Here is a 16,937-nt window from a genome sequence, read left to right as displayed (position 1 = left end):
CCTTCTTTGGGAAAAGTTTGGAACTGGTCCCAGTTAAAAAAAGATGCTGAAATCAGGTTCTGACCCAGTTCCTGAAATCCCTCAGAGAAGCAGCTCTTCCTCAGTTTGACGTTCTGCTGAGTGAGCAGTAAAACCAGTGGTATACTGGAGGGATTGGTTAGGATTCACACTGCTGTGACTGGACTGGACCTGCTGTCCTTCTGAAAAGTTCAGCTCAGAGTTTTAATGAGCAGAAATGATGGGACGCCACCCTGACCACACTTCTTACTGCACCTATAGCCACTCTTACAGTACAGCACTCACCACCCTGCCTCTCTCTCGCCCGTCTCTCTCTCTTTCTCTCTCTTTCTGTCTCTTTCTCCCAGAGGACACCAGCAATACACTTTAATAAGCTCTACAACCAGAGCTGCACTGTTTAACCCCAAACACTTCACTTTACACACTTCACTTCGATGTGTAGGTGATACAAAACCTGTTTTTCTCTGCAGTAAAATAAGTTATTTACATTCTGAAAACTGATAAAATGATTGTAAAGTTAATTTATTTCAGTGATTCAGTTGAAAATGTGAAACTCATATATAATATAGATGTATTAAACACAGAGTGATCTATTTTAAGTGTTTATTTATTTTATTGTTGATGATTATGAAGCTTACAGCCAATGAAAACCCAAAAAATCAGTGTCTCAGAAAATTAGAATATTATATAATAAGACCAATTGGTACTTTTGGCAGTGTGGGCAGTGTGCCAAATCATGCTGGAAAATGAAATCTGCATCTCCATAAAAGTTGTCAGTAGCAGAGGGAAGCTGTAAGATATGAAGTGCTGTAAGATTTTGACTTTAGACTTGATAATAAAACACAGTGGATCAACACCAGCAGATGACATGCCTCTCTGAACCTCAGACAGTACACAGCAGGATTAGGCAGCAGACTTCTTCTGAAAGAGGAATCTGTAACTACTGTCTGTGGAGAGTCAGCAGACGAGGGAGATGTAAGGACTTTCAAATCGGTAACGAACAAAATCTCTAATTTGCTGAATTACAGCATTATACAGGAGTTTCAGTAAAGTTTCTCCAGCACTTAGGCTGGAGCAGCATTAGCATTAGCCGCTAACTGCGCTAAGCACTAGCTCTTTTGCCTTTTAGAGGCGAGAATTATCAGCCTGTAGCCTGCTGCTAACCCCAACTAGCACTGCTGGAGCAGCATTAGCATTAGCTGCTAACAGTGCTAAGCTCAACCTGCTGAATTAGAAGGGAAACAGGGCAACACCCGTGTTCCTTACTAGTGTCGCATAATGTGCCTTATAATCCGGTGCTCCTTATGTATGAATTCTATCAGTCAGGTATTAAGGAGCAGTAAAGCCACTCCACTGAAGTACAGAGTTATACAGGAGTTTCAGTTTAGTTCTCCAGCACTTAGGCTGGAGCAGTATTAGCATTAGCCGCTAACTGCGCTAAGCACTAGCTCTTTTGCCTTTTAGAGATGAGTATTATCAGCCTGTAGCCTGCTGCTAACCCCGGCTAGCACTGCTGGAGCAGCATTAGCATTAGCCGCTAACAGTGCTAAGCGAGACCAGCTGAATTAGAAGGGAAACATGGCGACACCCCTGTTCCTTACTAGTGTCGCCTTATAATTTGGTGCTCCTTATAGTGCCAAAACAAAAATAGAGTATTAGACTCTACAATGATCTTTACAGTCATTGGGGGAGGATCTGAACTGAACCTCTGACAGTATGTATTTGATTTATATATATGTGATCTATACATGCACTGAGGGGGTGGAGCTTAATCAATGGCCTATGATATGATGGGCCCAGCCTTATTGATTATACTGCTGTGTTTATGTATGTGTAATAGTATACAGTGTTTAGTAGAGTGTTTCACTGTGTAGGTTATTGATCATACAGTATGTGTTTATGTGCGTTTGTGTAGGTGTGTGTGTGGTAAGTGTGTGTCTGTGTGTGTGGTAAGTGTGTGTGTGTGTGAGGTAAGTGTGCGAGCAGCAGTGAGTAGAGGAAGGTCTCTGGAGTGTGAGGAAGTGTGTTTCGTTCTGCTGTATATTTCTCCAGTGGAGATAATTGTGCTATTTCTCACAGCACAGTGGACATTTGATTTACTGCCTAGTCAGGGAGTGTGTGTTGTTTGTAGGAGTGTGTGTAAGTGTAAGAGTGTGTGTGTGTAGGAGTGTGTAGGAGTGACTTCTTCATGGTGTTCATTAAAGTCTAAAGGGCACTTTATTAGAAACACCCCTCACTGACTCTGTTCTCTGCAGGTTTGGGAAGATTGTATCGACGAAGGCCATCCTGGACAAGAACACCAACCAGTGTAAAGGTAAGATCTGAGAACAGTGCTAACTCTGCTGCTCCATGCTGTTTACACACTAAGCGCATGGTATGTGCAGCATTCACTGCTCTCATCTGCGCTGCACATCCCATTGAAAATCTGTGTTTTAAAGCGCAGTGGTACATTTTTATTGTTCTGTGTTAAAGCAGAATCTTTTTACTATAGTTACTTTCTTACTCCTATACCAGACAGCTTTGACCAATCAGAGGAGACAGTGTGCTCACGTCATTTATTGGTGCACATTTTAGTGCGTTTAGGTTTTTATGCCTGTGTGAAAACAAACCAAACAGAGGGAGAAACTTTCCAATAAATAAACAAACTCATCAACTGATCTGCATCATAGAAACTAGAAACTTTCACAACTACAGGTGTGAAAACGCTCTTATATACTCAGATAATTCTAAAGTTCTAATTCAGGAAAAGTTTATCTACTCTAATCTAATTTATCATGCATTCTTTATTCAGCGCCATATGCTATGGCTTTATCTCCTGTCGAACATACAATAAAAGATATACCAGTGTTTTAATTTTAGACACCACTAATATAAATATAATTAAATTTTATCTACATTTCTTACATTTATTCTTTTATTTACATTTAAATATCCACTATAAAAAATGTATAGTGTCTTAAGAAAAACAAGTGCGATTAATCCCAGTTAATAAAAAGTCACAGAATATTTTTGTGAATAATTGGATTCAATGTTTTAATCAATTGATACCACTAATTATTTCATTATTTTAAAATGTTCTGCATTGTAGATTCATTCTAAAGTCATCCAAACTATGACGAAAAACACATATGGAATTGTTTAGTAAACTAAAAAGTGTCCTTCTCTGCTGAATTTTCTCAGTCAGTTTTATGAGGTAAAGTCTCCTGGAATTCAGGCTTTCAGTTAACAGCTGTGCTGAACTCATCAAGAGTTAATTACTTGAATTTCTTGTCTCTTAATAATATGTTTAAGAGCATCAGTTAAAGTAAAGTAGTGAAGAGGTAGAGTTACAGGTATACAGTGAAGAATAGTGAATATTTGAGGAATGTTCTAATACATATTATGAGAAGCAAGAACTACTCAACTAAAGAACGAATTAAAAAAATATATAAAATCAACTTTGAAAGTATCCTCAAGTGCAGTCGCCAGAAAGATAGCCAAAAACGTTATTATGATGAAACTGGCACTCATCAGGACTGCCCCAGGAAAAGAAGAGTAAAGGTTCTCATATAATATATATATATATATATATATATATATATATATACAGAGAGAGAGAGAGAGAGAGAGAGAGAGGCACCATCTCTATGCGAAGTATTGCCAACCACTACCATTTACATACTGAATGTTCGGTTGATTCTGACTGATTATTCTTCATCTTTTCCCCTTTTGATCTGTATAGTGGCTTTATCTCTACCTTGTTAATGTTAGCTTTTAGTGTTTTTAATCCTGGTGAACATTTGCTTTATTAAATCGTGCATTTCACTTTTTATTTTCTCAGTCCTTTGAGTGCAACAAATACAGTCACTTCCTCTGAGTAATATTTAACATTACAGTTCCTACAATAAAGCAGGGAAAACTCTTTAATACTGTTTATTATGCTTTTGGGGAAATAATATATATGCACATATTTACACACTTAAAGAAAAGAGAGTTATTATTAGAGTTAGCTGAGGGGTGAACACACACACACACACACACACACACATACACACACACTAATTAAACAGTACTGAAACTTCAGCTGTACTTTTAATTGCTTTTCTCTGCCTCCTTAGTCACTCCAGGAGACAATTCAGGGATGGCAACACACACACACACACACACACACACACACATCAAAACCAATATATGCTAGTTGTGTGTGAGGGGTTTCTCTGTATCCCGAAGGGTTGCTATGGTGTTGCTAGGTGGCTCCTAATTCTCTACTATTTCCTCCCACATGGTTCCTGTGGTGTTGTTGCTTTAATATCCCTGGTGTTCTAACTTGAAATTGTGTATTGGACTGAACTGGTTTATTAAAATAAACCGGTGTATTGGAACGAACTGGTTTATTAAAATAAACCAGTGTATTGGAATGAACTGGTTTATTAAAATAAACCGGTGTATTGGAAGGAACTGGTTTATTAAAATAAACCGGTGTATTGGAAGGAACTGGTTTATTAAAATAAGCCGGTGTATTGGAATGAACTGGTTTATTAAAATAAGCCGGTGTATTGGAATGAACTGGTTTATTAAAATAAGCCGGTGTATTGGAATGAACTGGTTTATTAAAATAAACCGGTGTATTGGAACGAACTGGTTTATTAAAATAAACCGGTGTATTGGAATGAACTGGTTTATTAAAATAAACCGGTGTATTGGAAGGAACTGGTTTATTAAAATAAACCGGTGTATTGGAATGAACTGGTTTATTAAAATAAGCCGGTGTATTGGAATGAACTGGTTTATTAAAATAAACCGGTGTATTGGAATGAACCGTTTATTTGAATTAAATAAATCACTGTATTGGAATGAACTGGTGTGAGAGAGTGAACTGTTGTATTGAACTGGTTTATTAGAATAAACTGGTATATTGGAATTAATGAGTTTATTAGAATAAACTTGTTTATAAGAATGGTCTGGTGTATTAGTGTGAACTGGTGTATCGGAATGTAGTGATGTATTAAATAAACCATGTTTTGGAATTAAATGTTGTATTGGAATGGACTGGTGTATTAGATTGAACTGTGAACTGGTGTATTGGATTGATCTGGTTTATTAGAGTGGACTAGTGTATTGATATGAACTGTTTTATTGTAATGAACTGGTTTATTAGAATGTTATGATGTACAGGTCTGGTTGAGTGTGTGAATCTGGATTAGGTCCGGTCGGCAGTTCTGAAGCTGATCTCAGCGCTGCAGTAAAGTGTTTCTTGGGCGGAGCGTTTCCGGGTTTCCGTGATCAGAATATTCCTCGGCTCTTCCAGACGGAGTTGAGCCGGAACCGGTGGGTTCTGGGATGTCCTGCCGGGCCGGGCCAGGTTCTGGCTCTGATCCCGCAGCAGCAGAGTGAACGGGACGGCCGGGGCAGGGGGGGGTGAGGGGGGTTTACACAGCCGTTAATTTCACCTGGGAGAAAGCTGAGCGAGCGGCCGAGCGAGGAGGGGTGGGGGGTGGGGGGGTGGGCGTGAGGGTGAAATACGGCCGTTCCGGACGACCTGATGACTTAATTGGTTGTTCCACTATCTGGCCTCTGCTGGATAATATAATAAAACCATTCAATAAGAATTATTTCACAGCAGGTGAGATTTTTCCTGGGTGAAATCCAGCTGGACTGCACCACCGAGACCTGAGCTCTGAAAACAAGCGGATTCTGTAAATCAGGATTAAGAAACATTAAATCATTTAATTTATTATCTGATCAGTTGGATTACGGTGATCCTCAAAGATGGCTTAGGCTATAAGAAGATTGCTATCACCCTGAAACTAACTAAGCTACAATACGGTGATGCAAAGGTCATACAGCCATTGAGTCCAGGACATGTTGGGTCCACATGTTCAGTGTAATATCCAGAGGTTGGGTTCAAACATACAGGCGTATGAGTGCTGCCAGCATTGCTGCAAAGGTTTAAGAAGTAGGAGGTCAGTCTGCTGTTCTCAGACCACTGTATCAACTCTGTCTGCATGGTACTGTCCTAGAAGGTAGCCTCTTCTGAAGCTGATGCATAAGAAAGCCCAAAGGCATGAAGTACTGGAACCATGTCCAGAGGTATAGTAATTATGGTTTACTTCAGAAACTTTGCAATAGGGCTGCAACTAATGACAATTTTAGCATTAGTTTAGTATTTGTTAGTCGATTAGTCGATTAGGCACAATTATTTTTTGTCATGCCCTCTGTTTGTATTTCCTACTGTTGAGGACAGCTAAAAATGTAGGCCCCAAGAGCAATTTTGCAGTACATTTTAATAGTTTTAATAGTTCTTTATCATGGGCATAGGTGAGGTTTGGAGTGTAGATCGACCAGTACACCTCTTCCTTACAACGGACCAGCTAAGAGTCCGCAACGTGAAAGATGCTCCACCAATCTGCCGATCCGCCTGTTGACCTCACGCTCCACCCTTCCCTCCCTCGAGACCAAGATCCCGAGATACTTGAACTTCTCCATCTAGGGCAACAACTTATTCCCAACCTGGAGAGAGCCTTCCACCCTTTTCCGACTGAGAACCATGGTCTCAGATTTAGAGGTTCTGATTTTCATCCCGGCCGCATCACACTGGTCCAGCAAGAGCTAAAGGTCTTGGCTAGTTGAAGCCAACAGGAACACATCATCTGCAAAAAGCAAATGTAAAATTCTAATCCACTCGAGGTTCATGCAGTAAGGTGTTATATTGATGTACGACCGCAGCACAGCAGTGCCAATATTACACCTCATAGCCCGGACCTCAAGTGTATTATTGCTTAAATGTTACATCCTTTGGTAACAAATTTTTTATGAGACTAGTATCATTCATTACAAACTGTTTAACCAATGCCTCAGTTCATTATTAATTATAACATGTTTTACATGTTTTATGCATTTAACAAAGTCGGAGGTAATCATGCAGTGCTCTGCATGGTGCTGCTGTCCTGGAAGAAGCCTCTTCTGAAGCTGATGCACAAGAAAGCCTACAAACAATTGGCTGAAGACAAGCTGATTTTTGTTAATTTAAAATGAGTTTAGACATTACTTAACCATTTTACAATGTTATATTTCATTATTTTCGATTATAAATTCTGTGCTTCTCTATCAGTCTTTTGAAAACGTTGATTTTGGTGTTTTTGAGCGTGTGGTTTGATGTTTTGTGATCACTGTGGTTGAGACAGTGCTGTGATGTTCTACGTGTTCCTCACAGCGCGTTCCGGTGCTGACGGCGTGCCGGCGGCGGGTGACGGGTGTGATGATTTTGGGTGTGTGTGTTGTGTTGCGGTGGTGATGATGATGATGTTTTCATGCTGTTAGATGTAGGTGTCCTCCTGACGGTCGGGCAGATGGACGGCGGCGTCTCTGCAGCTTCCTGACGCGTCGGTTTTGTCCTTGAAAAGGATCTTTTTCTGTGTTTCTGCCAGATCTTACTCACATAACTCAACTCCTGCTGCGACTCACGAAACCGAGCCCGCTGACGCGCTCATCTTCCCAGCTCTGATTCTCCTTTATCTAGTCCTTCATTACAGACCTGCTCATCTGCCTGTACCTGCTGAGTCCCACCATGCCGTCCCTGTCCCTGTCCTGAGATCTTCTTCAAAACGAGACAAACAACAGAGAGAAGAAGCTCAAACTGGAGAATCCATTACATCAGTTTAGTTCAGAGATTTATCATGTTTACAGGTTTATATTTATTAAGTTGGCTTGAAAAAGCAACCACCTTGAAGAGCGACACCTTAGAAACCACCACAGAAATGATAGAAACCACTTCAAAACACACCTTAATGACCAAACATTTAGATATGGTAGTAACTGCCTAGCATCAAATTGGAAACGTCATAGCAACCACTTGCAATTTTTTATTTTATTTCACCAGGCTAGTCATTAAGAACAAGTTCTTATTTACAGTAACGGCCTGGCAAGCAGCAGAAACCACTTGAGGAACAACATAAAGGCAACAAACAATCTAATAAACAGAAACATACAAAAAAAAAAGAACAATAATGTTAAAACAGTCAATTAATCACAAAGCACGTGCATGTATTAGTAAAAAGCTCTTGAACACATTTTTTAAAATTGTGAAATGGGGATAAAAGCCTCTAATTTTAGAGTTTTTTGTAATGTGTTCCAGTCTTCTGCAGCAGATGATTGAAATGATAATCTGCCAGAAGTAGTATATGTTTTGGGAATTTTAAGCTGAATGGTGCTGGCAGAGCGGGTGTTGTATGTAACAGGCAGTGGTTGGATCAGGTTCTGTAGATAAGGTGGTGATTGTAGATAAGTGTAAACCAGTGTAAACTGCGACGAGTGTGTAAAGAAGGCCAACTGACCAAAGTATAAAGAGAACAGTGATGGGTTCTAGAGTGAGCATTTGTAATAAAACGAAGAGCAGAATGATACAAAGCATCCAGCTTCTGTAGGGAACTATAGAAGTCTATAAACTGTGTCGCCATAATCAAACAGGGGCAGCAGAGTCATCTGAACCAGAGAAAGCTTGGCAGCCTGGGTAAAAGATGAGCGATTTCTGTAAAGAAAGCCGAGTATTGCCCTGACTTTTACTTGTAAATTTGTGATATGATGAGAGAAAGATAATGAGCTGTCTAGCCAGATGCCTGGATACTTATACTTTGTAACAAGTTCCAAAACAGCTTCTTCCTTTTTCGTGATTGTGAGGGTTGAGTCATTTAAATTGCCCTTCCGATCAAACCACATAACCTTTGTCTTAGAAACCACTTAAAAACACCTTAATGACCAAATATTTAAATATGATAATAACTGCCTAGCATCCAATTATCAACACCTTAGCACCTTGCTATGGTGTTCTTAATTGGATTCTCTCTGGGAGCTATTAAGCGAGATCTGAGATGGTAACAGTATAACAGATTAAGTAAATAAATCCATTATTTTTTCTGATATCATGGGTACTAAAAATAGTTTATCCTGCTTAATTCCCCCAACTCCATCCTAAAAACTGGATAGAGCTCCATCATTCCAGAGAACACAGTTCCACAGCTTAGTACTGGGGGCTTTTCCATCCATCCATCCATCCATCCATCCATCCATCCATCCATCCATCCATCCATCCCTGGAGTGAGTGACAGCTGGTGTAGTGTAAAACATCTCTTGTGCCCTCTGGTGGCTGGGTGCAATACAGGCTTCATTTAATTGGATAGTCTCGTTTTCTCATTTCTGATGGAGGTATTTGGCTCTTATGGTAAATGTGGGCGTGGTTTGTGTGGTCACATGACCTGTCTCTACTGTTCTGAGTTAAAGACTGTGGGGTTTAATGAGCCGCTGATCCACATCAACACTCTGAGCTTCTCTAATCACTAATTACAGAAAATACACTCAACACTGCACACCTCCAACACTTAATCCTGCAGCACTGTGCGTGTGCGTGTGTGTGTGTGTGTGTGTGTGTGTGTGTGTGTGTGTGTGAGTGTGTGTGTGTGGGAACTTTTTAATCCAGCATGAAATTTTAATTAACGCTGATGTGACCCTTTAACCACACAGATACAGAACTGTGAACTGAGAGAGAGAGAGAGAGAGATGAAGGGATGAAGAAAGAGAGAAAAAATAAGAATTTAGGTGTAGGGATGGTAGAAGGAGAAAAGAAGATAGAGAGAGTAGAGGCAAGGATGAAAAGAGAGAGAGAGTTTAATCCTGAAAATGAGAAAAAAATTAAAGAGTATGTAAAGAGAGTAAATGAAGAAATGCAGGAGGTAGAGAGAAAAAGAGAGAGAGAAAGAGAAGATAAGAGAGTAACAGCATAAATTTATAAAAAAAATAAAGACAAAGAAAGAAAGCGGGTGTAGGGATTAAAACAAAGAAAAAAGAAGGCGAATAGACGGAGAGAGACAATAAGAGATAGAGAGAGGGATGAGGGACAGACATACAGTAGCGAGATGAAGATAGAGAGAGAGTGGATGCAGAAAGATGATAAAGAGAGAGAGAAAGAAAGAGAGAAAGGATGGAGAGAGAGGGATTTGGGAAGGAAGAACAAGAAAAATATAAAGACATTGGGTGCAGGGATGGAAAACATGGAGAATAAAGATAAAAATATGGAGAGGGACAAGTAAAAAGAGAGGGATGGGGGACAGTGATATAGTAGCAAGAGGAGAGTAGAGAGATAGCGAGTGCATGCATTGATTAAAAGAGAGAAAGAGAGGATAACCAGATGGAGAGAAAGAGAAAAAGAGAGAGCGAGAATAAAGAGAGAAAGAGTATGTAGGGAAAAAAGAGAGAGAAATAGAAAGAAAGTGGGTGTAGGTATAGAAAAAACAGAAAAAAGAAGATATAAAGATGGAGAGCGACAAGAAGAGAGAGAGAGAGGGATTGTGGACAGACACACAGTAGGGAGAGGAAGATTAACTGGATGCAGGAATAAAAAGAGAGAAAGAGAGGATGACGAGAGAAAGAGCATGTAGGGATGAAGAGAGAGAGAATGAGAAAATGATGGAGGTAGAGAGACAGAGAGTGAGAATGAAGAGAGAAACAGAATGTAGGGATGAATAGGGATGAAGAGAGAGAGAAAGAATGAGAAGATGATGAAGGTAGAGAGGAAGCGAGAGAAGAGAGAAAGAGTACATAGGGATGAAGAGAGAGAGAATGAGAAAATGATGGAGGTAGAGAGACGGAGAGAGTGAGAATGAAGAGAGAAACAGAATGTAGGGATGAATAGGGATGAAGAGAGAGAGAGAATGAGAAGATGACGGAGGTAGAGAGGAGAGAGAGGGAAGAGAGAGAAAGGGGGATGGATGGATAAAGAGATGAATGGCTCATAAATAAGTCATAACTCATAAATCACAGAGTGGATTCCCCTCACAGCTACACCTGTCAGATAGAGAGAGAGAGAGAGAGAGAGAGAGAGAGAGAGAGAGAGAGAGAGAGAGAGAGAGAGAGAGAGAGAGAGAGAAAGAATAAAAAACAGGAAATGGATAAAGACAGAATGACTGATCTTTAACACTGACCACAGGAAGAACCCCTGATAGCAGGAACTCAGTCCTTCACCAGACCCTGCAGATCCTCCAGGTGGAGTTCAGTGTGGAGAAGGTCAGATGACCTTGGTACAACCTTGGCCTCTCGTCAGTCACGTTCCTCCTCCTTTAGGCTTCACTGTAATTTACGCTTTAAAACTCGGATTACTCTACACTTACTCTACTCTCACTCTTCATGCTGGTGTATCTTCACAGTGTGGAGGAGCAGGTGTGAAGCACAAATCGCTGCGCTGTTACGATAAGAACGTGCCAAAGTCAGAGCTCACCCGACTCTTAATCCTAGAACTCTAACACAGTCTGATTTGCATGGGACTTTGGGGAGCTTGATGATCATTAATGTCATTAATGTTATGGTTGATTTTCTCTTCCCATCTATGTTTTTTTTCAATAGGCATGCGTTTGAAGTTAGTAATATAGATTAAGATATTTTATGGGTGTAATTTACCTGATGTATGTTATGTGTTTGTGTGTTTAAATCAGGCGCTCACATGTCTTAGGAATGGGTGATAGACCAAAGATCAAGTTCCCAGCAGCATTATTATATATATTTTTTGTTAGGACATCACCTGTTAAGAATTACCTCATTTTCCAATAATATTTTCTGCTTTTTCATAGGATCATCCATTATACCTTTTTTACATTTATTTTATGTGATGTATAATGTTGTAGAAGTAAAGGAGGGTTCCAAAAGTTGCCATACAGTGTAAACCCAACGTTAGTGAGGGTGCGACTAATTTTAACATACTAGTGTTCTAGGGTGCATCAACACCAGCAGATGACATGTCTTCCCACACAAACCATCACTGATCATCAGTAAATTTTACATTTTATTTAAAGGAAATAAAGGTATCAGAGTCTGGAGGAAGAGTGGAGAGACACACAGTCCAAACTGCTCGAGGTCTAGTGTGAAGTTTCCACCAATCAGTGGTGGTTTGGAGAGTTATGTCTGTCATCTGCTGGTGTTGATCCACTGTGTTTTATTATCAAGTCTAAAGTCAGTGCAGTTTAGTTTTCCCACAAAATCTTACAGCACTTCATATCTTACAGCTTCCCTCTGCTACTGACAACTTTTATACAGATGCAGGATTTCATTTTCCAGCAGGATTTGGCACACTGCCCACACTGCCAAAAGTACCAATTGGTGTTTTATAATATAATATTCAAATTTTTGAGACACTGATTTTTGGGTTTTCATTGGCTGTAAGCTTCATAATCATCAATAATAAAAGAAATGAACACTTAAAATAGATCACTCTGTTACTAAAATAGCTTTTAATGATATTCAATGATATTTTTAGATGCATTTTTAATCTCTCTCTCTCTCTCTCTCTCTCTCTCTCTCTCTGTCTCTCTCTCTCTCTCTGTCTCTCTCTCTCTCTGTATGTCTGTAGGTTATGGGTTTGTAGATTTCGACAGTCCTGCTGCTGCTCAGAAAGCCGTATCATCCCTCAAAGCAACTGGAGTTCAGGCACAGATGGCCAAGGTAGGACCCCCTCACCTACAGCCCGAGTCCCACACCTGTTCCCACGGCTCATAAAGAGTCCGGAAGAGCTGCTAACTCCGCCCACAAACATGTTCCTCACTATATAAACATGTTCTTCATTCTTCAGGCTTCTAACGAGAAAAGGCTTTACCCATACATGAACAAGAATAACTGGTAATTGTACATTTAACAGGAGGACATCTCAAAATAATGATAAAATATCTTAAAATAATGACATTTTGAGGCATAGGAGCATCGGTTCTCCCTCTCTGTGGTTCATGTAGGTTTTTCGGATTCTTCATGTCACTGGCACTTGCCTGCTAACAACTCATGTAAACGGTGTGCTTGGGTTAACCCATTACATTACATTACGTTGCATTACGTTGCGCTATGTTACATTACGTTACGTTGCGTTGTGTTGTGCTACGTTACGTTACATTACATTACATTACATCACATTTGACAGGGGTGTTCAAACGTTTTTTGTTGGGGGCCAGAAGGAGAAATATATTTGAAGTCACGGGCCACAGACTCTGTAATAAAACAAATAATGAAATATAACACTTTAAATAATACATTTTCCTGATTATTTCATTTACACACCATTTTACTTGATTTACTGTCTTTATATTTGACAGCGTTGTGTAAACTAAGATTTTTCAAATTGATGTTTCATTTCATGATGTCTCTTAATATTAAACTCGGCAACTTTTACACTCATTTGCCCTTTTTCTGTGCTAAAACTGAACACTCTCGCCGCTTTTAGACTCTTTGGCCCATTTTCTGTGCTAGAAATGCGCACTCTCTCCGCTTTTAGACTCTTTGGCCCGTTTTCTGTGCTATAAATGCGCACCCTCTCTGCTTTTAGACTCTTTGGCCTGTTTTCTGCGTTAGAAATGCGCACTCTCGCCGCTTTTAGACTCTTTGGCTGTTTTTCTGAGCTAGAAATGCGCACTCTCGCCGCTTTTACACTCTTTGCCCCGTTTTTTGCGCTTGAAATGCGCACCCTCTCCTCTTTTAGACCCTTTGGTCCATTTTTTGCGCTAGAAATGCGCACTCTCTCCGCTTTTAGACTCTTTGGCCGTTTTTTTTTTGCGCTACAAATGCGCACTCTCTCCGCTTTTAGACTCTTTAGCCGTTTTTTTGTGCTAGAAATGCACACTCTCTCCTCTTTTAGACTCTTTGGTCCGTTTTTTGCGCTAGAAATGCGCACTCTCTCCGCTTTTAGACTCTTTGGCTGTTTTTTTTTGCGCTACAAATGCGCACTCTCTCCGCTTTTAGACTCTTTAGCCGTTTTTTTTGTGCTAGAAATGCACACTCTCTCCTCTTTTAGACTCATTGGCCCGTTTTTTTGCGCTAGAAATGCACACTCTCTCCGCTTTTAGACTCTTTGGCCCGTTTTTTTGCGCTAGAAATGCGCACTCTCTCCTCTTTTAGATTCTTTGGCCCGTTTTTCTGCGCTAGAAATGCACACTCTCTCTGCTTTTAGACTCTTTAGCGTTTTTTTTTTTAGAAATGCACACTCTCTCCGCTTTTAGACTCTTTGGCCCGTTTCTGACACCTAGCGTTCAAACTTTGAATCTCACATTATAAAAACCTGCTTAACAGCAGGCCAACTTTCATTCTAATTCTAAAATACCTCGCGGGCCGCTCCAAAAAAGGAAAAGGAAAAGGGCCGCAAATGGCCCGCGGGACATAGTTTGGACACCCCTGGTCCAAGGCGACTTGCAATAATGAGGTACATTTAGTAATAGAGAACACAGAAGTTCAAGGTCAGGCCCTAAATAAGGTTAAATGGAAATAGTGGGATAGAGGGGAGGAGGGTAATTAGGAAATGAGTTTAGAGAAGTAGTTAGTTAGTTAGTTAGAGGTGTTAGGAGAGTACATGATCTCTGAAGAGCTCTGTCTTCAAGAGATTATTAAACACCTAAACCTAAGATGCATCCCCTCTAGAACTCTTCCATCTGCTCAAATTGCCCTTAAACTCTTCTCTGAGGAATACTTTGTCTGAGAAGGATGTAAAACATGAATTCAATGCTTTAATTATCATGTTAGTATGATATAAATCACCACGACTGTACTCTGTTGGGTGTTTTCTTTGTACAAAATGTACGATTTCCACCTACATTTAAAAGAATATGAAATAATCTGGTGAGCTCAAAGGTCAGTTCTGCTCTGGCTGGAAATGATATTCTGTTTTGGGAAGAATAAATGTTTTTTTGCATCACAATGGAAGTGTGATGGAGCCCCACTGATTCCAATCTGTGCTGATCTTCCTGTTGGAGAAGTTTAAGTTTGGTTCTGATGTTGATATTAATTCTGTGGACCGGTGTAATGTGTGGACATGACATATATGAGTATATGAGGGTCTGAGGCAGTTTAAAGAACAAATAAAGTAGATCATGCTGCTTCTCCATCAGCAGCCGGAGTCTGAGAGAGAGAGAGAGAGAGTACAGTAGGTCATGAAGGAGAGAGAATGCGTACAGTTTTCACTGCTTAGTTTGGTAGAAAATTCTATGAGATGATATTATACCTGAGAACTCAAGCCTCTGGACTACGATACCCAGAATGCACCTCACTCTGACATCACACAATCACATGATCACTTGACACTGCACATAGCACCTCCAGAAAGCAAATCACCAGATTATTGGTTTCACCTGTGCCCACTCGTGTGCATATACTGTACACCTTCAATATATTTACAAGTTTCTGAGTATTTCAGTTTGATTTATTCTGCTTTACGGTGCGTTATTTTCCTTGCCCTTGATTGTTGACTGATTTTTTTTATGAATTTATGATTTTCATCTGCCGTGCATTACTGATTGCTTGTGTTGGTGCCTGTTTTATGGTATGTTTTCTCTCTATGGATCTGGTATTTATTTTATGGTTTACTGGTATTGACCCTGCATGCTCTGACTGCTCTTTGTATTTCCCCTTTTTATAATGAAAACATAACGTTTTTAGCATCTGAGTGTCAGTACTGCCTGACCATGATGCACAGTAGGTGAAGCTGTTTAAATATCTAAAAAGTTGACTGTATTGACAGATGTTTGGATCGACACTGCTTATTTAAAGGTGTATTTAAGGTTTTTTGGTGGTGGTGTGGAGCATAGATAGAAAAATTTATTATCTGCATCTGAAAGCAGCAAAATACATGTATATGTATATATCATCTAAAGACACGTTGAGGTAATGAAGGTGATGAAGCCTTAAAGTCTCTTGGAAGTTAAATCTTTTATGGAATCTTTCATTTTAATAAAAAAAGTTCTGTTTCTTGTCTCGCTTGACTGAAAAATGGTAGGAAATGGGGAAGTTTTTTCCTGCTATTTTGCAAACTGATGCACAAAAAAATTGGGTAACGCTTTATAATGCAGCCCGTGTTTTAGAGGGTAAATACTGTGTACTTATAGAGTAAGAGCGTTAAAACACTGTAAACTACATAATACAGCTCACTTCCTGTTGTTTCTGAGTAATTACTGAGTAAATACTGTGTAATTATAGAGTAAGAACAGTAAAAATCAGGTGAGGTGTGGGTTTATTAACCATTATTATAAAACCTTGCGGGTTCTGTGTATTAATTAATACATTTTCTTTAAAATATCAGCTTTCCTGATTTTTTTATTATAGATATATACATTTTAATCTTGACATTTTTCTGCTCCACCCTGACTGTTCTTCTTTTTCATAAACTTCATACAATTCTCATACAATTCTCAACTCATAAAATTATAATAATTATTATGATGATTTCCTGGAGTGTGAGTGGAATGAAGTGTTCATAACTGCCATGAACAAAGGGCAAAATGATTATAAATTATTATTTCATATGAAAATTGCACCGCAAGTTTAGAGAAATTGCAGGTTATTGTGTTCTTTATTTGTACCTATATTTAAGTAAAAGTAGGACCCGATAAGTATTTAGTATTTACTGATTTATAGAGGTAAGTTTCTGAAAGTTGTTACACTCTTGTTCCTGGTTGTAGTTTATTTATACCTACAGTTTAAGTATCTGTAGGGCCTGTAGGTAAGTATTTTGAATGAACTGATTGATCCAGAGAAATTAAACTGTAAGTAAAAAAAACTTACCCTCTAAAACACGGGCTGTAATATAAAGCGTTACCAAAAATATCACCAAAAGCGGAATTTCGCAGTTGACCCACAGTTTGGATGGAGTTTGGCTGTGTGAAAACAAACCAGCATTAAAGAGCTCCAAACTCAAACAAACTCAGAATCAGACTCAGAGACTTATAGTAGATCATGCATTCAGGGAAAAGTGAGGAAATGCCCTCTTTTTATCCCACATTCACAACTTTCAGAGATTCCAGACACCTCAAATCACCACACAACACTCTGAAGGACAGAGAGAAAGAGAGAAAGAGAGAGAAAGAGAGAGAGAGAGAGAGATAGCGCCATCTGACTGATGGTTTCCCCCTGTCTGACTCTTCTAATTACAC

The 16,937-nt window shown here is 39.5% G+C and overlaps 1 protein-coding gene across 2 annotated transcripts in view; it reads left to right on the top strand.

Moving 5' to 3' along the window:
• LOC125790080 (RNA-binding motif, single-stranded-interacting protein 3-like) overlaps positions 1 to 16,937 on the top strand; it is a 120,860-nt gene that overhangs the window by 26,023 nt on the left and 77,900 nt on the right. For both annotated transcript variants that reach the window (XM_049473187.1, XM_049473186.1), the window contains exons 3-4: positions 2,274 to 2,332; positions 12,389 to 12,480. In XM_049473187.1, coding sequence (XP_049329144.1) covers positions 2,274 to 2,332; positions 12,389 to 12,480 — 151 coding nt within the window. The remainder of the gene's footprint in view (positions 1 to 2,273; positions 2,333 to 12,388; positions 12,481 to 16,937) is intronic.

This window comes from Astyanax mexicanus, unplaced genomic scaffold (genome assembly GCF_023375975.1).
Source record: "Astyanax mexicanus isolate ESR-SI-001 unplaced genomic scaffold, AstMex3_surface scaffold_34, whole genome shotgun sequence".
Lineage (NCBI taxonomy): Eukaryota > Metazoa > Chordata > Actinopteri > Characiformes > Acestrorhamphidae > Astyanax > Astyanax mexicanus.
This window is presented reverse-complemented; position numbering and strand designations above follow the sequence as displayed.